The 27,621-nt window shown below is 42.7% G+C and overlaps 1 protein-coding gene across 1 annotated transcript in view; it reads left to right on the plus strand.

Moving 5' to 3' along the window:
- The window catches only part of fbn2a (fibrillin 2a), a 190,817-nt gene extending 168,913 nt beyond the window's left edge, over window positions 1-21,904 (plus strand). The window contains exons 55-65 of the mRNA XM_029710481.1: window positions 2,461-2,592; window positions 3,114-3,239; window positions 4,570-4,776; window positions 6,215-6,340; window positions 6,874-6,996; window positions 7,770-7,886; window positions 8,170-8,298; window positions 9,907-10,026; window positions 12,001-12,229; window positions 15,571-15,733; window positions 18,873-21,904. Coding sequence (XP_029566341.1) covers window positions 2,461-2,592; window positions 3,114-3,239; window positions 4,570-4,776; window positions 6,215-6,340; window positions 6,874-6,996; window positions 7,770-7,886; window positions 8,170-8,298; window positions 9,907-10,026; window positions 12,001-12,229; window positions 15,571-15,733; window positions 18,873-19,256 — 1,856 coding nt within the window. The 3' untranslated portion in view covers window positions 19,257-21,904. The remainder of the gene's footprint in view (window positions 1-2,460; window positions 2,593-3,113; window positions 3,240-4,569; window positions 4,777-6,214; window positions 6,341-6,873; window positions 6,997-7,769; window positions 7,887-8,169; window positions 8,299-9,906; window positions 10,027-12,000; window positions 12,230-15,570; window positions 15,734-18,872) is intronic.
- The last annotated feature ends 5,717 nt before the right edge of the window (window positions 21,905-27,621 follow it).

The following is a 27,621-nucleotide window of genomic DNA, read 5'->3' on the forward strand; positions in this document are numbered from 1 at the left end:
ACCTACATGTACATATTACCTGAATTACCTCCACTACTTCGTACCCCTGCACACTGCCTTGATACCGGTACTCCTTGTATATAGTTTAAAAAATATATATATTTCTTTCCTTCTTTATTTTTGTATTATTATTTTATTGCAGAAACACCAGTATACATACAGGAAGTATACCAACAGACACTGATAACATATGCTAGTGGATACAACAAATTACAGATTTTACAAAGACCTTAGTCAACACTTTTTTTGGTTACTACATGATTCCATATGTGTTATTTCATAGTTTTGACGTCTTCACTATTATTCTACAATGTAGAAAATAGTAAAAAATAAAGAAAAACCCTGGAATGAGTAGGTGTGTCCAAACTTTTGACCGGTACTGTGTATGTCATCAGACCCAGGAGACGTCATTCTTTTTAAGGTGTTCAATAGAATAAATGACCATTAAAATAAATAAATATAAATATCATATAAATAAACATAAATATCATATAAATAAACATAAATATAAATATCATATAAATAAACATAAATATAAATAAATATAAATATCATATAAATAAACGTAAATATCATATAAATAAATATAAATATCATATAAATAAATATAAATATCATATAAATAAATATAAATATCATAAATAAACATAAATATCATATAAATAAATATAAATATCATATAAATAAACATAAATATCAACTATAGTAGGGTCATCACAATGTGTCCTTTCAGCCTCCACAACTGATTTCACATCCCCCAGATAATACCAACAACAAAGAGTTGAGGTCACCTCACAATACTTACAAAACAACAACTTTTTTTCACCATAATTTCTCCCCGTGGGCATATAATATTAAAACAACGCAGGTTATGGAGGGTTTTAGACACGTCCAAACCTTTCACAGTAGCTGGACAAAGATCCACTATAAATACAAAGGGAGAATGTCCACTCAGCGTTTTACTGCTTTCAAATAGGCCTGTGTTTTTATGAACATAATGGGAACCATCTTACAGATAAAATCGCGTTGTCACATCTCCAGAAGTTGTATTGAAAGCACTCAACGTGAATCATTCTAATACGTTTGGTTGTAATAAACTTCAATGAAAAACAAACAGCTCTAAAACGTAATGAGATCATAAAATCTCCAGGGTAAATAAGACGCATTACTGTTGAACCAGCCTTTGTTATAGAATGCAGACGCATTACTGTTGAACCAGCCTTTGTTATAGAATGCAGACGCATTACTGTTGAACCAGCCTTTGTTATAGAATGCAGACGCATTACTGTTGAACCAGCCTTTGTTATAGAATGCAGACGCATTACTGTTGAACCAGCCTTTGTTATAGAATGCAGACGCATTACTGTTGAACCAGCCTTTGTTATAGAATGCAGACGCATTACTGTTGAACCAGCCTTTGTTATAGAATGCAGACGCATTACTGTTGAACCAGCCTTTGTTATAGAAATCCTAAGGGAGGGCTTGAGTTTTTAAACATATGAAACGGAAAACATTTTTACAGGTTACAGATAACTTCTAAATACAAGGTTCACCAGTATTCACCGAGGTACTCATCTCTCATTTCATGATGAGCACGTAGCCTACTGTACATCATGGAAGGGGTTTTACGCATGTCCAAAATGTGATCTGCATGACTAAAATAATGTGGGCCTGTCTACAATGCATAGATTAAAAGGGAATGTTAGCTCACTGGTTTACTCCACTCAAACTTTGATATTTTAATAAAGCTTTAGTGATTAAGATTTATTTTCCAAGCCAAACCCTTTATCGAAAGTCTTGACTAAATCGCGATTGCATTGGGCAGACAAAAAAAAAGCCTTAATTTGAGAGGAGGGGAGGCAATGCTTGGTTTTTAATCAAATAAAATTAACATTTTGTTTTTATTTATTATATCTCAATAGGAAGTATACAAGCACCAAAAGCACGTTAAGTAACTCTTGTTCCATGTTCATATGGGCAGTGTGTGTCACGGCTGGATAGGCTGCGTTTCCACTGTCAAAATCCATGCCATAACCATCTGTGTTACTGCTAAAACAAGCTTTTGGTTGGTCTTAAATATCCCCATCAGCACTGCTGGAAATTAGCACTTTGGATCATGTTTTTAAGGACACACCTCAAATATTTCCACCTCACCCATGTGAGCTCAAGCCAGCTGAAATAAGACAGGTAAATTGCCAAACCTGGTGTTATGGCTGCAAAATGCCAGTGTGGCAGCTTTTACATGCCGAAATGACAAACTAACGTGCGTTTGACACTAGCTCTGTCTTAACGCCAGCGCGAAAATAGAGGTGTGAATCGTTTCTGAAGGCACTGTATAACATGAGGTACATTTGTAATTTCGGATAAACATTAAGTCTACAGACAAGGCTGAGAAATCATTCATTCTCACTAAAGAACATCTTTCTTTCATACAAAAATACTGTGCAATCATTTCCTCAGATCTGGATGAGTGTTCCGAGGGGCTCCATGACTGTGAGTCCAGAGGCATGACCTGCAAGAACCTCATCGGCACCTTCATGTGTGTGTGCCCGCCGGGGATGGTGCGGCGCCTGGACAACGAAGTGTGCGAGGGTGAGGAAACATTGATAGAACTGTTCAACAGTGATATGTTACCATTTCACTGTGGTCGTTGATAGAACTGTTCAAGACTGATCCCGCTGGGCACAGATGTCAGTTCCATGTTTAGTTTTGATTTTATATTTGGTTGAGTTTTCAACTAACGTGAATTAAATGCAAAATCAATGTTATTGGATTTAGGTTAAAAGTTGGGTGAAAAATGTTGCAAATCGAATCAGTTTTCCACGTTGATTCAACGCCATCGCATAGATTTTTGGGGTTGAAATAATGTGTGAACAATGTTAATTCAACCAGTTTTTGCCTAGTGGGATGTGAGATTGCATATTTTTGGGGGTAGATGTAAGTTTGATTTTAAACATTTATCGCCCCTCCTTCTACTGCATCTTTATCTTTCTATTTGTCTTTCTCTCTCTACCTCTTCATCTTTTACTCTCTCTCTCTCCATCACATTCTCACCACCCTTTTATCCCTCCCTCTGTCTGTCTGTCTGTCTGTCTCTCTCTTTCTCCATTCAGATGAGAATGAGTGTCGTAGCAAGCCGGGGATCTGTGAGAATGGTCGTTGTATCAACACTATAGGCAGCTACATATGTGAGTGTGGAGGCGGCTATGAGTCTGACTCTACACGGACACAGTGTCTCGGTAAGAATCATACGCACTCCTACGGAACACACTGTGTGTGTGTGTGTGTATGTGTGTGTGTGTGTGTGTGTCTGACAGTCAGTGTTAGGAATATCCTCTGTACAGTATATGTCTAAAATTAGCTAGAAGTCGTTTAATTAGTGATATAACAGCTTTTTCTCCCGACCACCAAAATAAAAATGACACTTGAGTAACAACTAGAGCAGACCGTAGTCTTCTTCTTTTTGTTAGCGCCTGTGCTACATCTGGACGGCTACATTTCCTCTCCTGCATAAATGTCTGTGTTTAAAAAAAAAAATGGAAATGGAAAAAAAAATAAGAGATTTAAAAATGTCTTACAAACGGCTGTTCTTTTTTTCATGTGTAATGTGAATGACTTGTTTAACTGTCTGTCTGTTCTGTATAGAGGCTGTGTTCTAGCGGCAACTCTCCCGGTTGCTCCAACCATATTCTTCCCCCACCGGAGAACAGACTTCAAGCCCCACCAACGTCCCTTCTGTCTCTCCCACTTATCTGTCTCCCCCTCTGTTTCATAACACCTGCATTGCTTGCTGTTTGCTTGCTGTTTTGGGGTTTTAGGCTGGGTTTCTGTACAGCCCTTTGTGACATCAGATGATGTAAGAAGGGCTATATAAATACATTTGATAACTGCCTCAATAAAGGTTCAAAAAATGCCCCAAAATATTTATCTAGAGGAAATTAGCATTTCACTACAATCGCATTAACATCTGTACACATACATGTGTATGTGACCAATACAATTTGATTTGATTTAGAGTATATTCACTGAGTGTACAAAACATTAAGATTTAGTTGCACCCCCCCTTGCTCTCACAACAGCCTCAATTCGTCAGTGCATAGACTACAAGGTGTCAAATGCATTCCACAGGGATGCTGGGCCATGTTGACTCCAATGCTTTGGGTGGTGGACCATTCTTGATACACACAGGAAACTGTTGAGTGTGAAAAACCCAGCAACGTTGCAGTTCTTGACACACTCATACCGGTGTGCCTGGCATCTACAGTGCTACCATACCCTGTTCAAAGGCACTTAAATATTTTATCTTGCCCATTTATCTTGCCCTGAATGGCACACATACACAATCTATGTTTCAATTGTCTCAAGCCTTAAAAATCCTTCTTTAACCTGTATCATCCCCTTCATCTACACTAATTCAATGGATTTAATAAGTGCCATCAATAAGGGATCATAGCTTTCACCTGATTTCACCTGGTCAGTCTATGTCATGGAAAGAGCAGGTGTTCTTAATGTTTTGTACACTCAGTGTATAGACACATACAGTCTTGTCTGTTCTGCCCCTCTCTCTAGACTACAGGGAGGGCTTCTGCTTTACCGAGGTGCTCATGACTATGTGCCAGATGTCTTCCAGCAGCCGGACCCCCACCACCAAGTCCCAGTGCTGCTGTGACGGAGGTCGCGGCTGGGGTAACCAGTGTGAGCTCTGTCCCCTGGCTGGCACGGCAGGTTACAAGAAGCTATGCCCCCACGGCCCGGGATACGCCACCGACGGCATGGGTGAGAGATCAAAGGGCTTGGAGTTATAGAGAACGAAAAAGGGTTGAACAGTGGAAGTGCCTGTAGGGAGAAGTGCCTTGATGATAAGGCTTAAAGTTACAGGTTAAATATATATGTCTTTCGGTCAGGTGATCACGAGTTTCTTCTACGCTCTTTCCCCTAGGCACTACTGTAGATCTGAAATGATTGGATAGGTGTAAACGATATGGCAAAATGCCCGCCCAAACATTCAAAAGGCAAGATGTAGCAATTACCACATATTAAGTCCAAGGAATGATCCAGTGAAAAGAATGTCGGGAATGTCACCCGGCCCGAGGCACGAGTTCAGGATGAGTGCTTCAGTGTTATTTTTAGGCGATCTCCAAGACTGTCAACTCTGTAATTCATACTAGTTTTTTTCTCTTCTCGGGTTGTCCACTAGAATGCAAGAGTAACCTAGCAAACCTAACAAACTCTTGAATTGAATCAAGATTAGTAATCGGAAAACAAGAAATTATACATGGGACACGGAACAAGCCAATGAAATTGACCCTATAGACAATGGCCACTCAATATTTTCTGTGAAAAAAATAAAAAATCTTTCTAAACGGTTTTGATTTAGGAAATCTGTTCCCAAGTATTACCACGAATCAATAGAGAGGTGATCATGTCTCAATGTAATCAAGGTAGGAAATGATTATGTTATTGTCAAAAACAATATCTGTTTGGGCTTACTTCCACTCAATTTGCAGTGTACAAATGATTAGATTTATGTTTCGGCCCCATGACCATCCACTCAGAAAATAATCACCCGTGGCTGAATCTAATTGTCACCCTCTGCTTTACACTATGGGTATATTTCTTATTCAGCTGAATGCTGAATGGTCCCGTCTTCTCTGAATGGTCCGTCTTCTCTGAATGGTCCGTCTTCTCTGAATGGGCATGTCTTCTCTGAATGGTCCGTCTTCTCTGAATGGGCCCGTCTTCTCTGAATGGGCCCGTCTTCTCTGAATGGGCCCGTCTTCTCTGAATGGTCCGTCTTCTCTGAATGGGCATGTCTTCTCTGAATGGGCCCGTCTTCTCTGAATGGGCCCGTCTTCTCTGAATGGGCCCGTCTTCTCTGAATGGTCCGTCTTCTCTGAATGGGCATGTCTTCTCTGAATGGTTCCGTCTTCTCTGAATGGTCCCGTCTTCTCTGAATGGTCCGTCTTCTCTGAATGGGCCCGTCTTCTCTGAATGGGCCCGTCTCCTCTGAATGGGCCCGTCTTCTCTGAATGGGCCCGTCTTCTCTGAATGGGCCCGTCTCCTCTGAATGGGCCCGTCTCCTCTGAATGGGCCCGTCTCCTCTGAATGGGCCCGTCTTCTCTGAATGGGCCCGTCTTCTCTGAATGGGCCCGTCTTCTCTGAATGGGCCCGTCTTCTCTGAATGGCCCTGTGCTCCCTGTCTTTTGTCCTACAGATATAGACGAGTGTAAAGTAATCCCTGACACGTGTAAGAATGGACGCTGCATCAACACCATGGGATCCTACCGCTGCCACTGCAAACTGGGCTACACCGCCACCATCACTGGAACGGCCTGCGTGGGTAAGGCACATTTCACTGTTACACTTCTATTGGTCAGAACAGTATTATGATGTGACATGGAGTCTGTTTTAAAACCTTGTAAGTGGTTGAGATTGAAGGTCATTGTAACTGTTGTAATTAAACCTGGTGAGTGGTTGTGATTGAAGGTCATTGTAACTGTTGTAATTAAACCTGGTGAGTGGTTGTGATTGAAGGTCATTGTAACTGTTGTAATTACACCTGGTGAGTGGTTGTGATTGAAGGTCATTGTAACTGTTTTAATAGAACCTGGTGAGTGGTTGTGATTGAAGGTCATTGTAAATCTATGATTTGTTGTATCAGCGATTTAGTGCAGGGCTGGAGCAAAATTGCACTCCAATACCAAGGCTGTGTTGGGATACATGAAAAATGCATCGTTCTCTCCTTTGCTTCCTTGAAGTTGTCACTAATTCGACCATTTCCCCTTTTACCTATCAGATCATAGATAAATGATTACAACAAGGCGCTCATAATAACCCCTCCCCTGTTGATCTTCTGTGTTCTCTTCCTGTCAGATCTGGATGAGTGTGTCATGTCCCCCAAGCCGTGTAATTTCATCTGTAAGAACACTGAGGGAAGTTACACTTGCTCCTGTCCCCGTGGTTACGTGCTCCAAGAGGACGGCAGGACCTGCAAAGGTACAGGGGAAACTACAGCTCCCATGATGCAAAGCAACAGTCTTTTTTCTTTTTTTTTTAGCTCGATGGCTGTCTGCTGGATTTCTAGATTGGATAGGGGTATTATAGGCTGGTCCTAGATCTGAGTGTGCTGTGCTGCAAACGTCTATGGTCATTGTCACATCTTGACACAACAGATCTATGACCAGGTTAGAAGTTTTACAGCTCAAACCCAACATCTTATCAGCTTCATTTCAACGGTACCTGCTGAACTGTGTATGCGACCAATAAACGTAGATTTTATTAGATTTTTTTTTCTAGCTAGCTAAAGTGATCTCTTCATTATTAGTGAGTGATTAGTGAGTGCTTAGTGAGTGATTAGTGAGTGATTAGTGAGTGATTAGTGAGTGATTAGTGAGTGATTAGTGAGTGCTGTCCACACTATAGGAATATAATAATGAGAGGACAGATGATGCTCAAAAAGCCAGTCGTTACTGTAGAGTTGATCGTCCTGTATCACAACGTGGTGACAGACCTGAATTACAGTGACTCAGTACACTGGTTGAATGAGTCATGAACAGTGCTGGAATGAATTGAATCGCAGCATAGGGGCTCTATCCATTGAAAAGGGGTCAACATAAAATAATGGAATGTTGTGTAATAACAGGGTGTAATGTTTTGTGTGTGATCTGAGAGCTTTGGTTTACTGTGTGTGTGTGTGTGTGTGTGTGTGTGTGTGTGTGTGTGTGTGTGTGTGTGTGTGTGTGTGTGTGTGTGTGTGTGTGTCCGTTTAGATTTGGACGAGTGCCAGACCAAGAGGCACAACTGTCAGTTCATGTGTGTCAACACCGTGGGTGGATTCACCTGCAAGTGTCCCCCTGGCTTCACCCAGCACCACACTGCATGCATAGGTAACGTCCGTGTTAATGTTTTAAATTAGTCTACTGCAGCTATAAGCATAACGCCTTAATTCAATCAATTGCTTATGTTTCATATGTGATCTTACACTAAACTGTACCAGGGTTATGTTCAGTAGGGCACACCCTTTAAAACGGAAAACAAAAATGACAATTTCTTATTGGACAAGTTCACAAAGTCCCTCCCTGTTTCAGTCAGTTTTTTTTCTGTTTGTTGCCCAATGAACACAACTCAGGTAAAATACAAACTACATAAATGCAATGCTCTCTCTGTCAGATAATAATGAGTGTGTCGGGGAACCCTCCGTGTGTGGCACCAAGGGCATCTGTCAGAACTCCCCTGGCAGTTTCAACTGCGAGTGCCAGCGGGGCTACGAACTGGACGACACCGGGCTGCACTGTGATGGTAGATACAATGTAGTTTATTTTCCTTTCTTCATTCCATTTCTTACGGGAAACATCCACATGACATATGACACACTTCATATGAATTATGCTTTTTGTTTCAATAAATCGGGGTGGCAGCATAGCCTAGTGGTTAGAGCGTTGGGCCAGTAATCGAAAGGTTGCTAGATCGAATCTCCGAGCTGACAAGGTGAAAATCTGTTGTTCTGCCCCTGAACAAGGCAGTTAACCCCACTGTTCCTTGGCCGTCATTGTAAATAAGAATTTGTTCCTAACTGACTTGCCTACTTAAATAAAGGTTAAATAAAAAATATATATAATTATGAGTAGCATCATTGAACAATCATAAGGAATTGTTCACTATTTTTAACTTATCATTACCATATCATCATCTCACTGTATGTAACCTGATGGCTAAGTTTGCATTGCACAGTTGCCTCACCTCCATAAAACCTGAAGATATGATGTCCCCGATCAACCAATGCCATGGTTTTGGTGAGCTAGTGGTGAAATCTGTATCTTAAGCATATATGGTTGGTAGAACTGTGGGATTGAACCTCAGTGGCAGAGATAAACCACCCAGTTTGGGGGTAGTTTTTCCACCTGTATTGTCAGAAGCAACATATGAAAAAAAAGACAAACAATAAAAGAAAGAAACAATGAAATTAAAGATGAAAATATATTTTGAAGTTACGACTTCACCAAGTGGCACTACTGTTATTAAAGCGTAGGAAATCAAGGCCTACTTGACTGTTCTCTCTAACAGCATTTGGCTGACTGCTATTTCAAGGCCTCAAACCTTTCGCCAACTCTCCTTTTATTGAAGTCTCCACAGAGTGGCAATGCCCAAAACTACAAGTCCTACTGGCACTATCTAAATGAACTCTGCACCATCGCTCTACAAACAAAATAATGAACTTTCAAAACCCAACAAAGAATAGTTTGGTACAGGTTGACTGTAAGTACAGTAAGTACAGTAAGTACTGTACTGGGAGAGAATTCAGGGCAGTGGGTTGGACTCTGTAAAAGCTCAAATCATAGGTGGAACGTTGTTATCCTCTGTTTTGAGCTAAAGTTTACCTGGTTTGCGTTACTCGAAAGCAGTGGAGATGAATGGATATGATTTTTGTTTGACTAAATAAAAAGCATTCGGCTTAAATAGGCCATTTTTCCACATCTATCGGAGTGTGTATTAGATACAGATACCGAGTCAACCTGCCAATTCATTATGAAGGATCAATTATACACACCAAGGGAATCCATACAACTAGGCAGCTAAAGGCAGATTTGTTCTCCTAGCATTTTGGGTGTAAACGCAATTGAAATACACTAATGTAGATTTCAAGCTTTATATATATATATTTTAGAGTCGCTGGTGCAGGAAACTTGCAGTGGGTGCAGAGTTGTTTCACAATTGCATCATACTGCATTGTACAGTAGCTTAATGTTCCAATCCAAATCTGCAATGTAACCATGATGGGAACGGTGATGATGATGATAATGAATAAGAATTAGGAAGATGGTGATGATAATGATAACGACGGTTATTAGGATGGTGAAGATGACGATGGGCTAATGCATATGTGTTCTTCTGCCGTTTGACCATCAGACGTGAACGAGTGTGACAGTAACGACAGGTGCCAACATGGCTGCCAGAACATGCTGGGCGGCTACCGTTGTAACTGCCCTCAGGGCTACACACAGCACTACCAGTGGAACCAGTGTGTGGGTGAGTACCGCACGCACGCACACACACACACACACACACACACACACACACAGACACAGACACAGACACACAGACACAGACACAGACACACACACACACACACAGACAGAGAGAGGGCGCTGCTTTGGGACACTGATGATAACTACATGAGTTGAAAGGGAAAGTGCAGATTTTTGGCAATTAAGCCCTTTTTCTACTGACCCAGAGTCAGATGAACTCATGGATACCATTTGTATGTGTCTGCGTGCACTTTGAAGGAAGTTGCAGTTAGTTTCGCGAGCCATCGGAAACTTGTGTTAAAGCAATGACTGGAAGTCTACCGCAACAACTAGCATACTAGCAGTTCCAGTAGACTTCCAGCGATTGCTCTAACGCTAGTTAGTCATTGCTGTCATTGCTCTAACGCTAGTTAGCCATTGCTCTAACGCTAGTTAACCATTGCTCTAACGCTAGTTAGCCATTGCTCTAACGCTAGTTAGCCATTGCTCTAACGCTAGTTAGCCATTGCGCTAATGCGATTTAGCAACTTCCTTCAAACTGCACACAGAGATTGGAAGGTTGGGAGTTCGATCCCCAGCAGAGTCATACCAAAGACTGTAAAAATGGGACCCGATGAGCTTTAAGAAGATATATTGGGGGTAAGACACTGTGATACAGTAGCGTCCTGTCCAGGGGGTGTACTAGTATATCAAGCTGCCTCACGCTACAGAAACAGGAAATATGCTCCTGCTCCCATGAGCTGCTCTGGGTCACACAAGCCAAGACTTGTGCAAGGCTACTTACTTATATTGACGGTTGAGTTAAGACTTGTTTTGCGTTATATGTTTGCAACCTGGCCATTGATTAAATCCGTGCATTGGTTTTACTTCGATGGGCGTAATTAAAGTGTCCCTCTTTGGCCTCATTGGTGGAATGTTATTCATATTTTTCATAATTTCATCATTAATACATTATTTATTTTTAAACGACCAAAATCCAGTGTTTCTATGTCAAACTGTTTTGTTATTTTTCAGTCTTCTGTGATGTGTATATAAAGTGTAATATTGGGATGCAAATTCAAAATGTAATACATTTAAACTCTATATCTGACATGGTACAGGTGTCTTCTTTCTTTCAGCCCATAGTCATGTGTGTGAGATGTATACTTTTGTTTCAAAGTAGATTTGTTTAAGACTACCAAGAAACACTCTGTGTGACCCTGATTTAACCCAATGCAGTAAAAGGTTTTAACAGCCAGTTAATAAATGATAGTTTTTTTTGGTTTGTGTGCTCGTAAAATGAGTTGTAGAGGACAGGAGTATTATATTTCTTAAATTAGCATTCTCTGTTAGATGCATTATCATCTTGTCTGTTGGGGGCGATACCTAACTTCTACTTAAGTTGTATTTTCACTTAGTAATGCATTGTTGTCAATGGGAGATAAAAACCATTGGAAGTTAGGATTCAGCACATAGAGTTAAGATAAACCAAAGGTTATTTAGATAATTAAGTAAGATTCTGTTGTATGGTTAAATTCATTAACCCAGAAAATGATGTAAAAGTGCTGTATGTGCGTTGGCAGAAGGGTACTTTCAACTACTTACTGAAAACAAATGTTTTGAAAACATATTGGAGTACCTACCATTTACAGGTCTAGTAAACAGAACCACATTGCCACCTGCTGGACATTGAGAGAAAGGTTCTCTCTCACCAATGGGTTCCAGAACGTTGATATTAGTACAGTAGTGTTCTTAATGTTCTATAGATTAATTGTGATCCACTGTCAAAAAGCAAACGCAGTGTCTCCTAGATTCAGACATTTCAGCTTTAGGTGTATTTTCCAATGCTGCTTTAACCCTGGGGTATGGGTCACAGCAAGGTGTTTCAATCATTCTATGTCCTTGTTGACCTCAATAACAAGTCAAACTAATTCTCCTAACCCCCCCCCCCACACTTCCTCTCTAAACTCCTCCACCCCTTCCTCTCCTCTCTCAGATGAGAACGAGTGCTCCAACCCGGGCAGCTGTGGATCGGCCTCCTGTTACAACACGCTAGGCAGCTTCAAGTGCGCCTGCCCCTCAGGCTACAGCTTCGACCCATTCAGCAGCAGCTGTCAAGATGTCAACGAGTGCTCCAACAAGAACCCCTGTAACTACGGCTGCTCGAACACAGAGGGAGGCTACCTGTGTGGTTGCCCGCTGGGCTATTTCCGCATGGGCCAAGGGTAAGGAGGCAGGGACCTGAAGCTAACTCTGCAAATAGCATTGCTGGGTAATTTGAAAAGTCATAATCAATCAATCATTTATATAATAACGCTCTTAGCAAAAAATGGTATCTTTAATTTACAATCTGTAGAAACTATGAGAATAGAAAGGTTCAGAACTTTTTGTGAAACAGCACAGTTGAAAAATATATGGCCGATAGAAATCAAACTGGAATGTCTTCAGAGATAGATGGGAGTGGTTGCGGGTAGCCGAAGGATGGGACTAAAAATAAACAAAAGATAACTATTGTGAAATGTGTCTGTAAAATGTATGTAGTAGGTATAAGCTGGAAGTAGAAGCCTAAGTGTTGTTGTCCATTACTTTACTCCAATTAGGGAAGGAATGGTAGGGTTAGGGGAGGAGGGGTGGTGGGGTTAGGGGAGGAGGGGTGGTAGGGTTAGGGGAGGAGGGGTGGTAGGGTTAGGGGAGGAGGGGTGGTAGGGTTAGGGGAGGGGTGGTGGGGTTAGGGGAGGAGGGGTGGTGGGGTTAGGGGAGGGGAGGGGTGGTAGGGTTAGGGGAGGGGAGGGGAGGGGTGGTAGGGTTAGGGGAGGAGGGGCGGTAGGGTTAGGGGAGGGGAGGGGTGGTAGGGTTAGGGGAGGGGAGGGGTGGTAGGGTTAGGGGAGGAGGGGCGGTAGGATTAGGGGAGGGGTGGTAGGGTTAGGGGAGGGGTGGTAGGGTTAGGGGAGGAGGGGCGGTAGGGTTAGGGGAGGGGTGGTAGGGTTAGGGGAGGGGTGGTGGGGTTAGGGGAGGCGGGGCGGTAGGGTTAGGGGAGGGGAGGGGTGGTAGGGTTAGGGGAGGGGTGGTAGGGTTAGGGGAGGAGGGGCGGTAGGGTTAGGGGAGGGGTGGTAGGGTTAGGGGAGGAGTGGTAGGGTTAGGGGAGGGGTGGTAGGGTTAGGGGAGGGGAGGGGTGGTAGGGTTAGGGGAGGAGGGGTAGGGTTAGGGGAGGAGTGGTAGGGTTAGGGGAGGGGAGGGGTGGTAGGGTTATGGGAGGAGGGGTAGGGTTAAGGGAGGGGTGGTAGGGTTAGGGGAGGGGTGGTAGGGTTAGGGGAGGGGTGGTAGGGTTAGGGGAGGAGGGGTAGGGTTAGGGGAAAATATATATATTTAAAAAATATATATATATATAGTACCAGTCAAAAGTTTGGACACATCTACTCATTCAAGGGTTTTTCTTTATTTGTACTATTTTCTAAATTGTATAATAATAGTGAAGACATCAAAACTATAAAATAACACATATGGAATTATGTAGTAACCAAAAAAGTGTTAAACAAATCTAAAGATATTTGAGATTCTCCAAATAGCCACCCTTTACCTTGATGACAGCTTTGCACACTCTTGGTATTCTGTCAACCAGCTTCACCTGGAATACTTTTCCAACAGTCTTGAAGGAGTTCCCACATATGCTGAGCACTTGTTGGCTTCTTTTTCCTTCACTCTGCGGTCCAACTCATCCCAAATCATCTCAATTGGGTTGAGGTCGGGTCATCTGATGCAGCACTCCATCACTCTCCTTCTTGGTAAAATAGCCCTTACACAGCCTGGAGGTGTTTTGAGTCATTGTCCTGTTGAAAATAAATGATAGTCCCACTAAGCCCAAACCAGATGGGATGGCGTATCGCTGCATAATGCTACGGCAGCCATGCTGGTTAAGTGTGCCTTGAACTCTAAATAAATCACCGCCAGTGTCACCAGCAAAGCACCCCCACACCATCACACCTCCTCCTCCATGCTTCATGGTGGGAACCACATATGCGGAGATCATCCATTCACCTACTCTGCGTCTCACAAAGACACGGCAGTTGGAAACAAAATCTCAAATTTGAACTCATCAGACCAAAGGACAGATTTCCACCGGTCTAATGTCCATTGCTCGTGTTTCTTGGCCCAAGCAAGTCTCTTCTTCTTATTGGTGTCCTTTAGCAGTGGTTTCTTTGCAGCAATTCGACCATGAAGGCCAGATTCTCGCAGTCTCCTCTGAACAGTTGATGTAGAGATGTGTCTGTTACTTGAACTCTCTGAAGCATTTATTTGGGCTGCAATTTCTGAGGCTGGTAACTTTGATGAACTTATCCTCTGCAGCAGAGGTAACTCTGGGTCTTCCTTTCCTGTGGCGGTCCTCATGAGAGCCAGTTTCATCATAGCGCTTAATGGTTTTTGCGACTGCACTTGAAGAAGCTTTCAAAGTTCTTGAAATTTTCCGGATTGACTGACTTTCATGTCTTAAAGTAATGATGGACTGTCGTTTCTCTTTGCTTATTTGAGTTGTTCTTGCCATAATATGGCAATATTTGGTATTTTACCAAATAGGGCTATCTTCTGTATAACACCCCTACCCCTCCCTTCATGAGGTAGTCACAACACAACTGATTGGCTCAAACGCATTAAGATGAAAGAAATTCCACAAATGAACTTTTAACAAGGCACACCTGTTAATTGAAATGCATTCCAGGTGACTACCTCATGAAGCTGGTTGAGAGAATGCCAAGAGTGTGCAAAGCTGTCATCAAGGCAAAGGGTGGCTACTTTGAAGAATCTCAAATCTAAAATATATTTACATTTGTTTATCACTTTTTTGGTTACTATATGATTACATATGTGTTATTTCATAGTTTTGACATCTTCACTATTATTCTACAATGTAGAAAATAGTAAACATAAATAAAAACCCTGGAATGATTAGGTGTGTCTAAAATTTGACTGGTACTGAATTTACCCCAAAATATATGGCGGATTGGAAATGATGCAGGTGATTAAGTTGATGGAAGCTACAATCTGTCTGCAATATTAAAGCTGATCTTTCCCCCCTCAAAAAAATAAAAAAGGAGGCATTCTGCCAAATGCCAGATGGCTGGTTCATCTTTAGCCCAGTGGGTTTAAATTGGGATTTTAAAGCAGAATTATCATTATTGGGCTTATAATGAGGGCATCAAGGAAAAAAATGAGCCGTGTTTTAGACATGCCAGGGATGATTTCTGGTCCCAGTCCGTCCGTAAGGAGGGGATGGGATTGGGTCAGGGCCCTTAGAAACACTTATTGAGACGGGCCCCTCAGGAACAGCTTAGCTTTTGACTTGTGTTTCCCAATCTGTTTCTCTGGGATTTCTGCAAATATTTGTTCTACCCCAGCACTAGCAAGCCTGACTGTTATGTTTCATTTATAATTTCATGGGTAATTTTCAGAAGGATTTCCGTTGTTGTAAATGAAGAAGTTGTCTACTCACTGTCAAGCACTCTCTCATACTCGTCTGTGTGCGTGCTTGTCTGGCTGTGTGTCTCTGTGTGCGTGCCTGTGTGTTGTTCAGTCACTGTGTGTCAGGCTTGGGCTTTGGGAAGGGCCAGTATGAGGGGCCAGAGATAGAAGACAACACTCTCTCCCCAGAGACCTGCTACGAGTGTAAGGTCAATGACTACCCCAAGAAGCACGTCCGCAAGAGGCGCGACGCCAACGGAACGCAACCCATAGAGGTACAGTATATTGGGAGCATTGACACTTAAAACAGTAGCGGTAACATGGACCTGTTGGAGTGTCTGTTCTCTATTCTGGAGATTTCTAGATTTATGTATATAGAGAGGTGAAGGGTTACTGCCCGCTTTCATATGATGCAGAGAACTCTCATTCCATTAGGGATTCTCCGTTATTCCATTAGTTCTAGGACACAGACTATCTCGTCTCACATTTCAGTTAGCACTGGCCTAATGCACACTGACATTACATAGTCCTTCTTAGTTAGTTACGCCAAGGTGTAACACAGCAAAGCAAAATTGGTTCTGTGAAAGTTCCCAGAACATTAGGTTGGTTCTGTGAAAGTTCCCAGAACATTAGGTTGGTTCTGTGAAAGTTCCCAGAACATTAGGTTGGCGACAAGTGTTCTCATAAAAACAAATATAATACATTCAGTCGTGCTGATGATCGTACAAAGTTTGTATAAAACGTTCGCCTGATGTTGCAAGAACGTTCCTATAACCCATTTACTTGGTTCTTTAAAGGTTGACCGAATGTTTCTTTAGGTTGTGGGAACATTGTGGGGCTATGACAAGATAGGTTCCCAAAACACTAAAACTGACCAGTTGTGCTGACATTCAGATATTGTTTCTATCAGGGAGCACAAAACATTTGTTAGAAGAGGGTATGAGGAAGGCGCATGTGTGTACCGATAAGATGCATGGGGTGTGAATAGCTCAGTTGTGGTTATACGTACAAACCAGACAACAGTTTAAATTTAAGCCTCTAAAATCGATAGATCAATGCCTTTGGAAAGTATTCAGACCCGTTTACTTTTTCCACATTTTGTTAAGGCTGTAAAGAATTCTGAAATGTTTTTTTCAATCTACACATTACACAATAATGACAAAGTGTAAACATGTTTTTAGAAATTTTTGCAAATGTATTAAAAAATAAAAAAAACAGAAATACCTTATTTACATAAGTATTCAGACTCGAAATTGAGGTAAGGTGCATCTTGTTTCTATTGACCACACACTTGTCTATATAAGGTCCCACAGTTGACAGTTCATGTCAGAGCAAATACCAAGACATGAGGTCGAGGGAATTGTCCGTTGAGCTCAGAGACAGGATTGTGTCGATGCACAGATCTGGGGAAGGGTACCAAAAAACCTCTGCAACATTGCAGGTCCCCAAGAACACAGTGGCCTCCATTATTCTTAAATGGAAGAAGTTTGGATCCACCAAGACTCTTCCTAGAGCTGGCCGCCCGGCCAAACTGAGCAATAAGGGAGAAGGGCCTTGGTCAGGGAGGTGACCAAGAACCCGATGGTCACTCTGAAAGAGCTCCAGAGTTCCTCTGTGGAGATGGGAGAACCTTCCAGAAGGACAACCATCTCTGCAGCACTCCACCAATCAGGCCTTTATGGTATTGTGGCCAGACGGAAGCCACTCTCAAGGAAAAGGCACATGACAGCCCGCTTGGAGTTTGCCAAAAGGCACCAAAAGACTCTCAGACCATGAGAAACAAGATTCTCTGGTCTGATGAAACCAAGATTGAACTATTTGGCCTGAATGCCAAGCGGCACGTCTGGAGGAAACCTGGCACCATCCCTACGGTGAAGCGTGGTGGCAGCATCATGCTGTGGGGGTGTTTTTTAGCGTCAGGGACTGGGAGACTAGTCAGGATCGAGGCAAAGATGAACGAAGCAAAGTACAGAGAGATCCTTGATGAAAACCTGCTCCAGAGTGCTCAGGACCTCAGACTGGGGCGAAGGTTCACCTTCCAACAGGACAACGACCCTAAGCACACAGACAAGACAATCCTTTTTGCACTGGCTATTGAACCGTTTGTAGAAAGAATTAGACAAGACCCAAACGTAATAGGTATCAGTATTGGTAAACACGAATATAAACTAATCTTATTTGCAGATGATCTCCTGTTATACCTGACCAATATTGAAAACGCAATGCCTCCTTTGCTAAAAAAATATTTTCAGAATACTCTAAATTCTCAGGATATAAAATGATCGTGGAGAAAACAAAATAATGGCAATAAGAAAAATAAAAACTCTCACAATAACTCACGTTACTTTTCATTTACTTTAAATCCGTCTGTCTGCATATTTCAAGACATAGCATATGAGGTTGCACTGAGATACCTGATGGGTTGGGCGATACTTTTCTCATCAATCATCTTAAAAAACATATACTTAAAAACTGGAAATCAACCAATCCTCCATCCTTTACGCAATAGAAAGTGTTTTGCGACATCAAAAGGAATGTTTTGCGCACCCTGATACAAACATTATCTGAATGTCAGCACAACTGAACAGTTTTATTGTTTTGGAAACCTCTCTCTTGTCATAGCCCCATAATGATCCCATAACCTAATGAAACATTCTTGGAACCTTTAAAGAACAGACTAAATGTGTTCTGGGAAAGTTATTGTAACGTCAGGTGAATACTTTTTGCACCCTAAAAGAAACATTGTAGAATAATCCACACAACTGGACAGTTGTGTTTTGGGAACATATCTTTTGTGATGTCCCCACAATGTTCCCATCAGAATGTTACCACAACCTAATGAAACATTCTGGGAACCTTTAAAGAACAGATGAAATGTGTTCTGGGAACAACCTTGCAACATCACCCAACTCTTTTATACAAACATTGAATAATCAGCACGACTGGACAGTTTTTGTGTTATGTGAACATTTGCTGCAACGTAACAAATGTTCTGTGAACTTTCACAGAACCAATTTTGGTTTTCTGGAAAAACATTACTGGCACATTGTGTTATTACGTTACCTGGAAACCTAATGAGAACGTTTGGGGAATGTTCTGTGGTGGCTGTTACAGATGTTGTTTACGACATTTTAGTGAATGTTAGAACATTCCAAGGATATTTCATTTAAAAAACAAAAATAAAGGATTTTGGCAGGATGTTATCATCCTAATGTTAGATAAACACTAATTAGAACTTAATGGGAATCTAATGTTCTATTTACACAGGCAGCCCAATTCTGAATTTTTTTCCACTGAAAGACAAATTAGTGAAAAAAAAGTATTTTTGAATTGGGCTGTGCCTCATTGACAGAGTCCATGGTTACTTAGTAAGTTAGTAACCCCACGGCGTAACCCTGTCTGTCTCACCATCAGCACAACAAGGTGAGCCTAGCCAGTCTGGACATGGAAGTTCCTGTCACCCTGCTGCTGAACGTGTCCCAGCTCAACCCCAAGGAGCACATCCTGGAGCTGGTGCCCGCCATCAAGCCCTTGGTGGGCCACGTGCACTACGTCATCACCAGCGGCAACCAGGAAGGTCTGTTCCGCATCCAGCAGCGTGACGGCCTCTGCTACCTGCACAGCACCAAGAGGAAGGGGGCACTGGCGGCACCGCAGGGGTACACGCTGGAGATCGCCAGCTTGCCGCTCTACGGCAAAGCCCAGTTCAAAGAGCTGGAGGACCGCCGGGACCAAGACTACCTCACGGGTGAACTGGGGGAGAACCTGCGCATGAGGCTGCACATCCGATTGCAATAGCTGGAGTGGGATTGGGGAAACACAGGGAAACACCCCTTGTTTTCCCTTCAAACTGGTGTTTTTCAGTTCACCACCATTTTAAAGCCAAATGATATGTGGAAGGAATGTTGTTGTTTTTCTTGTTTGTATTTTTTCTTTTTTGCATTTTTGACCTCAAAGTACTGTCCAGAATCTCTCTAGGGCAGCCCAATTCAAAAAAAAAAAAATTACTTTCACTAATTCGTCATTCAGTGGAAAGAATATCAGAATTGGGCTGCCTGTGTAAACACAGCCTAGGAAAAGAGAGTGACTCGAAGCATGAACATGAGACTTTACATCTTTCACAAGTTCTCCCTCGCTGTGAGTGACCTCATGCCATGACCATGTACACGAGTGGAAGACCAAAGAGCAAGACGTGATGTTCAAATTACCTGGATAGTTTAGTTGGTCAGTTCAGGGTAAGGAAATAGCATGTGATGTTCTGGCGATAGGCAGGCAGTGAAAGTACACATGACTAGTACATCTGCAGCATGGTGAGTTGCTACAACACAGTTGACCATTTTATGGAGGTCGGCTTGGTTATTTTATTGATTAGACACACTCTTGGTGAATTCATAGTTGACTGTTTCAGAGGTGCCACAGTCTCACATTCATTTTTGTAATGGTCCGACAGACTATTGCAGCTCTGAACGTATCAATTGAGCATTACAGGGCATAGCATCCTCCTGTAAGATTTTGTATTCTCAGCCTATTGGTCGTGGCAGAACATTGTCAATATGGGATTGGTGCCTCGAAAACGGAAACTGACATTTTAGGACACAACATGGAATCACATCATTATAAAGAATAATAGTAATCAAAAAAAAATTGTATTCTTACATATGTACATATTAACAATCAGTATTTCAATTATTGTGAACTGATTTTTGTATTTATTTTAGTATTTAATACAAAGTTGTACAATATTAGTCAAATTCACATCTAATAAAATGACACACAAAAAAAGTGTCATTTACGTTTTTACACACCCTCAATTTGTATTCTCTACGTGTATTACAGAAACACCCATCAGTTGTTAGAAACACACGTTTTGTCTAATATACAGGAGTATGTATGTTCATATTGCACAATTACCTCAACTATTAGTCTCTACAGATAAGGCTATGTGACCAATGAAAGCATGTATCAATCCAATTTCTTAAATCAGCTGTTAAGGATATGGGTTTAATAGAATATTGTTTTATGTTGAATGAAAATGATCATGGAAGTCACTGAGAAAGAGGGGGGCCTATCCCACTTAGGGATGCTTCACTCGTTGAAACGTTTGACCAAAGAGAAGTGTCTTACAGTAAGAAATATGAAGCTGTCTGGAGGTGTAATGTACGGTCATATGTAATCAAGGACTGTAGATGTGGTGAAAAACCTTATTGTTGTTTTGCTTTGAGATTGTCTTCCATTCAAAAGCTTTTATTTTATTTCCCCCCCCCCGTGGCATCAGTTCTCAAAATGTAAGTCCCTTTTGGTTGGAGGATTTCTATACTCGTTAAGAAGCAATAGCAAGTAGCCCACAGAAACCAGGACATGTTTTTCCATTTTGTTTAGATGTTTAAATATATCTGCACAGAGTAAACTAACAGGGGTACAGTCAATAATGTATATAAACACTAGATCACCCACAGGGGGTGTTGTTTTGAAGCCACTGCGCCACCATCTTTGTTCTCCACCATTGTTTTAAAGGTTTTGGAAAATATAGAAATGCATTTATCAATGTCTATATTGCAGACACCTTATCACATACTTTTACATTATATTATGTGAACTGAACTAACCCGTAAAGTATACTTTTTTTTTAAAGTACTGCTACTGTCCCCTCTACAACAAAGAAATACTTAGATGCATGTCATTTTGTCCTTTAGAATTCCATTCATTCATATGCAGGACTGCGCCTTCTGAGCAGTACACTTTTAGAAGAAGAAAAATATATATATATTTTTTTAAATAGGGTTATTTCGGCTGTCCCCATAGGAGCCAAAAAAGGGTTCTTCAAATGGTTATCCTATGGGGACAGCCAAAGAACTCTTTTAGGTTCAGAACCTTTTTTTCTAAGAGTACCAATATGGTGGCAATGGCTTCAGAGCCTCTCATTGGCCAATACATAGCATCAGCAATCTAGTATTTATATACATCATTGGGTACAATGAATCATGTAAGTACACAAACATGCAATAGCCTTTTGTTCTACAGTTTTTGTTGTGGCGATGTCTTACTAACAATGTGTAATACAGTTAAGTAATATCAACAGTAAGTAGGAGTATTGCTACTAGTATTATAAATGCTCCCTACTTAGGATATTTATAATGAAACCATTAGACAATATAGATGTACTGTAGCAATGTTGAACTGGTGCTCAATGATAACAGTACTGTATACACAGACATTTTCAGAAATTACAAACTTACTGCATCGATGCAAAGACTGAACATTCGTGTCAAAACAAATGTATAACAGTGTGTTTGTTGTTGTATTTTTTGTACTCTTGAACTGAACGTATTTTTAACATGTTACCGTGCAGTTGCTCACAAATAGATATGTGTGAATCTTTGTACTGATGTCCAGTTTTATTCATTGTAAATCTTTTTACAGTAAATGTGTTGTTTTTTGAGGTGTGACAGAGAGGTGTATTTCTTGAACTGTTTACTTTGCTAAATAATATTTGTGCTGTTGAACATAGCATGCAACACCAGTATGTAAATATGTGACAGCACAGTTCTATGTGAGCTTAAGTTAAATGTATTTAGGTTTGATAAAAGTACAGACTCAGAGCTTCAAACCGGTGTATTACACAATGTAGTTGGAGAAAACATGGGAAAGTTATGCTGCTTTGAAAGATTTTTGCTGGGATTTTCACACTAAGAGAGCACTTCTTTGTTTACACCCATTAAGTCAGCATCATTCACACCCTCTTAAGCCTTAGCCCCACCCATCTCTAAGGATTCACATGTAAACGCATGTGAGTCATTATGGCTCATCCTATAGAAAGTCGTCTCTATTTGAACTTTCTCCCACTGGGCTTTGTCTATAGCACCAGCTAAAATCAGGGCAGCAATGTTGTTGAGAGCTGTAGCAACACTTTTGCAGGAGCAAAGATGATCTATATACTGACCAGGGAATCCCCCTTTCTGTTAATGGGGCAGGTCGTTTTGCATGAGCCGGTGCCCCAGATGGAATGGTCTGAAATATGCATACTCCGCCCACCAGGGGCGCTGGGCCTGCAAAACAAACTCCACCCACCAGGGGCGCTGGGCCTGCAAAACAAACTCCACCCACCAGGGGCGCTGGGCCTGCAAAACAAACTCCGCCCATAGACAGAAGCCTGTAACATGACTGATCAATCAGGACTCATCTCTCGGCATGTGCAGCACACCCCCCCTATTATCTCAGAGAATCATAATCCTGTCTTTCTCCCTATATAACCCAGTGCTCTCTACTTGGCTAAAATAGGTGCGGAATTTAACATTTGTATTAATATTAATATTTATCACATTCACCATTGTTATTAAGGCACATTAAATTTCAAAGGGCATTTCTGCCCTACTATGAGGAAGGAACTAGTGCCAAATGCTCCGCTTCCTGAATCGCATCATACCATAAAACAGAGATCTCAAATAGCCGACTGACGCTTTTAATAGCCGGGCACCGGCACACATTTCAGCAAATAAACGCCGGGTCTAAATGAATTGTTTATGAGTGAACTTCAGTACCATAAAGATTGAAGAAAAGAAGATAGCAACAGACCGCTGCTCCAGAGTGGCGCATCGTTCTAAGGCACTGCATCTCAGTGCAAGAGGCGTCACTACTGACCCTGGTTTGATTCCAGCCTGTATCACATCCGGCCGTGATTGGGAGTCCCATAGGGCGGCGCACAATTGGCCCAGCATTGTCCGGGTTAGGGTTTGGCCGGGGTAAGCCGTCATTGTAAATAAGAATTTGTTCTTAACTGACTTCCATAGTTAAATAAAGGTTAAAAAAAATATATATATATTTTTAAACATTGCCATGGATGTGACAGCAGTGTGGTTTGACATGGAGCAGTGTGGTTTGACATGGAGCAGTGCGGTTTGACATGGAGCAGTGTGGTTTGACATGGAGCAGTGTGGTTTGACATGGAGCAGTGCGGTTTGACATGGAGCAGTGCGGTTTGACATGGAGCAGTGCGGTTTGACATGGAGCAGTGCGGTTTGACATGGAGCAGTGCGGTTTGACATGGAGCAGTGCGGTTTGACATGGAGCAGTGCGGTTTGACATGGAGCAGTGCGGTTTGACATGGTCGGCTCAACGACGGTGGATACAAGAGGCGTAACAACTGCTGGATCTCCATGTAGCCGTCAAATGAGCACCTTTCCCTGATCTCAACCCTGTTACCCTAGTCTCAACCCTGTTACTCTCAACCCTGCTACCCTAGTCTCACCCCTGTTACCCTAGTCTCACCCTGTTACCCTAGTCTCAACCCTGTTACTCTCAACCCTGCTACCCTAGTCTCACCCTGTTACCCTAGTCTCACCCCTGTTACCCTAGTCTCAACCCTGTAACCCTAGTCTCACCCTGTTACCCTAGTCTCACCCCTGTTACCCTATTCTCAACCCTGTAACCCTAGTCTCACCCTGTTACCCTAGTCTCACCCCTGCTACCCTAGTCTCACCCCTGTTACCCTAGTCTCACCCCTGTAACCCTAGTCTCACCCTGTTACCCTAGTCTCACCCCTGTTACCCTAGTCTCACCCCTGCTACCCTAGTCTCAACCCTGCTACCCTAGTCTCAACCCTGCTACCCTAGTCTCACCCCTGTTACTCTAGTCTCACCCTGTTACCCTAGTCTCACCCCTGTTACCCTAGTCTCACCCCTGTTACCCTAGTCTCACCCCTGCTACCCTAGTCTCACCCCTGTAACCCTAGTCTCACCCTGTTACCCTAGTCTCACCCCTGTAACCCTAGTCTCACCCCTGTTACCCTAGTCTCACCCCTGTTACCCTAGTCTCAACCCTGTTACCCTAGTCCCACCCCTGTTACCCTAGTCTCACCCTGTTACCCTAGTCTCACCCCTGTTACCCTAGTCTCACCCCTGTTACCCTAGTCTCAACCCTGTTACCCTAGTCTCAACCCTGTTACCCTAGTCTCACCCTGTTACCCTAGTCTCACCCCTGTTACCCTAGTCTCACCCCTGTTACCCTAGTCTCACCCCTGTTACTCTCAACCCTGTTACCCTAGTCTCACCCTGTTACCCTAGTCTCACCCTGTTACCCTAGTCTCACCCTGTAACCCTAGTCTCACCCTGTAACCCTGATCTCACCCGTTACCCTAGTCTCACCCTGTTACCCTAGTCTCACCCTGTTACCCTAGTCTCACCCTGTTACCCTAGTCTCACCCTGTTACCCTAGTCTCACCCCTGTTACCCTAGTCTCACCCTGTTACCCTAGTCTCACCCTGTAACCCTAGTCTCACCCCTGTTACCCTAGTCTCACCCCTGTTACCCTAGTCTCACCCTGCTACCCTAGTCTCACCCCTGCTACCCTAGTCTCACCCCTGTTACCCTAGTCTTAACCCTGTTGCCCTAGTCTCAACCCTGTTACCCTAGTCTCACCCCTGTTACCCTAGTCTCAACCCTGCTACCCTAGTCTCACCCCTGTTACCCTAGTCTCACCCCTGTTACTCTCAACCCTGTAACCCTAGTCTCAACCCTGCTACCCTAGTCTCACCCCTGTTACCCTAGTCTCACCCTGTTACCCTAGTCTCACCCTGTTACCCTAGTCTCACCCTGTTACCCTAGTCTCACCCTGTTACCCTAGTCTCACCCCTGTTACTCTCAACCCTGTAACCCTAGTCTCACCCCTGTTACCCTAGTCTCAACCCTGCTACCCTAGTCTCAACCCTGCTACCCTAGTCTCACCCCTGCTACCCTAGTCTCACCCCTGTTACCCTAGTCTCACCCCTGTTACTCTCAACCCTGCTACCCTAGTCTCACCCCTGTTACTCTCAACCCTGCTACCCTAGTCTCACCCCTGCTACCCTAGTCTCACCCCTGTTACCCTAGTCTCACCCTGTTACCCTAGTCTCACCCTGTTACCCTAGTCTCACCCCTGTTACCCTAGTCTCACCCTGTTACCCTAGTCTAACCCCTGTTACCCTAGTCTCACCCCCGTTCCCATCTTCAGTCATGCGATGATATGGTGTGTGGTCCTCCCACTACGACTCGGGAAAGGCATGCAGTTTATTAGGCTACAGATGAAATAACTTATGAACATTTTACTGTTAACTTGATCTCCATGACCAAACAGTAGATGGTGTCATAGAGCTAGAAGAAACACGCCTAGCAACAACTGGAGGAAAATGTTCCAATTTTTGTGAATCAACCCGTTGTATTAAAGAGAAGTGTGTTGATACAGTGTTGATAGTTCAGGAGACAATGACTCGTCCAAGTTCTATTCTTTATTTAATTTAACCCTTCAATCTAATAGTAGTAGAGTTCTGTACATTTTGTAATGTAGGATTTGGGCTGTATGTAAAACAAAGCGTGTGACATTCCAACATCTAATACAGGGCAACGGTTATAAAGCTACTATGTATTTTGGGCTAGGTGGTATGTAGGTATGAGGTTGGACTGGGTGGTATGTAGGTATGAGGTTGGTTTGGGCTGGGTGGTATGTAGGTATGAGGTTGGTTTGGGCTGGGTGGTATGTAGGTATGAAGTTGGTTTGGGCTAGGTGGTATGTAGGTATGAAGTTGGTTTTGGCTAGGTGGTATGTAGGTATGAAGTTGGTTTGGGCTAGGTGGTATGTAGGTATGAAGTTGGTTTGGGCTGGGTGGTATGTAGGTATGAGGTTGGTTTGGGCTGGGTGGTATGTAGGTATGAAGTTGGTTTTGGCTAGGTGGTATGTAGGTATGAAGTTGGTTTGGGCTAGGTGGTATGTAGGTATGAAGTTGGTTTGGGCTGGGTGGTATGTAGGTATGAAGTTGGTTTGGGCTAGGTGGTATGTAGGTATGAAGTTAGTTTGGGCTGGGTGGTATGTAGGTATGAGGTTGGGCTGGGCTGGGCTAGGCTAGGTGGTATGTAGGTATGAGGTTGGGCTAGGCTAGGTGGTTTGTAGGTAAGAGGTTGGTTTGGGCTGGGGGCTATGTAGGTATGAGGTTGGGCTGGGCTGGGCCGAGTGTTATGTTCTGTAGATATAAGGTGTGGTTTGACCCAGCTGGAATGTAGGTATGAGATTGGTTTGGGCGGTATGTAGGTATGAGGTTGGTTTGGGCTAGGTGGTATGTAGGTATGAGTTGGGCTGGGCAGTATGTAGGTATGAGGTTGGTTTGGGCTGGCCGGTATGTAGGTATGAGGTTGGTTTGGGCTGAGTGGTATGTAGGTACGAGGTTGGTTTGGGCTGAGTGGTATGTAGGCATGAGGTTGGTTTTGGTTAGGTGTATGTATCAAATCAAATGAAGTTTTATTGGTCACATACACATGGTTAGCAGATGTTAATGCGAATATAGCGAAATTCTTGTGCTTCTAGTTCCGACCATGCTGTAATATCTAACAAGTAATCTAACAATTTCACAACAACTACCTTATACACACAAGTGTAAATGAATGAATAAGAATATGTACATATAAATATATGGATGAGCGATGGCTGTGCGGCATAGGCAAGATGCAGTAGATGGTATAGAGTACAGTATATACATATGAGATGAGTAATATAGGGTATGTAAACATGATATAAAGTGACTAGTGATACATTTATTACTTCCAATTTTTTATTATTAAAGTGGCTAGAGATTTGAGTCAGTATGTTGGCAGCAGCCACTCAATGGTTTGGGCTGGGCGGTATGTAGGTATGATGTTGGTTTGGGCTGGGCTGGGTGGTATGTAGGTATGAGGTTTTAGGGTCTTGTGGGTGGATGTTATTGTTTACACCATTTCACTTCAATTGAGGAAGACAAATGTTTTGTGTTGTAAAAACATTTTTGTAGAGGAAATATAATTTCAAGCCTCTCTCATATCCACACTCTCACACCAACGTCAATCGCAGCCCTCTTGCTAAGACATTTCACTTGCCTCAGAACTATTCAAGCTGGTCTCAGTTCTTCTTGTGGTGTGGTTGGAGCACACATCAGGGAGACAGTCTTTAATGTTCACATAGGAACAAAGACTAGCAAGGCAAGCGGTTACCTTCAGACTTCTCAGATGGATCGCGGCCCACGAGTCGATGTTTGAATTAACAGCTTGGGCCCTTCACAAAGACAAGGGGCTGTCAGACATGGATCTACACCAACAAACCCAGGTCATTTCCATAACTCTTTGTGTGACGGAGATGATTTCATATGGTCTATTGCGGCAATCTTTCG

Source organism: Salmo trutta, chromosome 23, assembly GCF_901001165.1.
Source record: "Salmo trutta chromosome 23, fSalTru1.1, whole genome shotgun sequence".
NCBI classification, from domain to species: Eukaryota; Metazoa; Chordata; class Actinopteri; order Salmoniformes; family Salmonidae; genus Salmo; species Salmo trutta.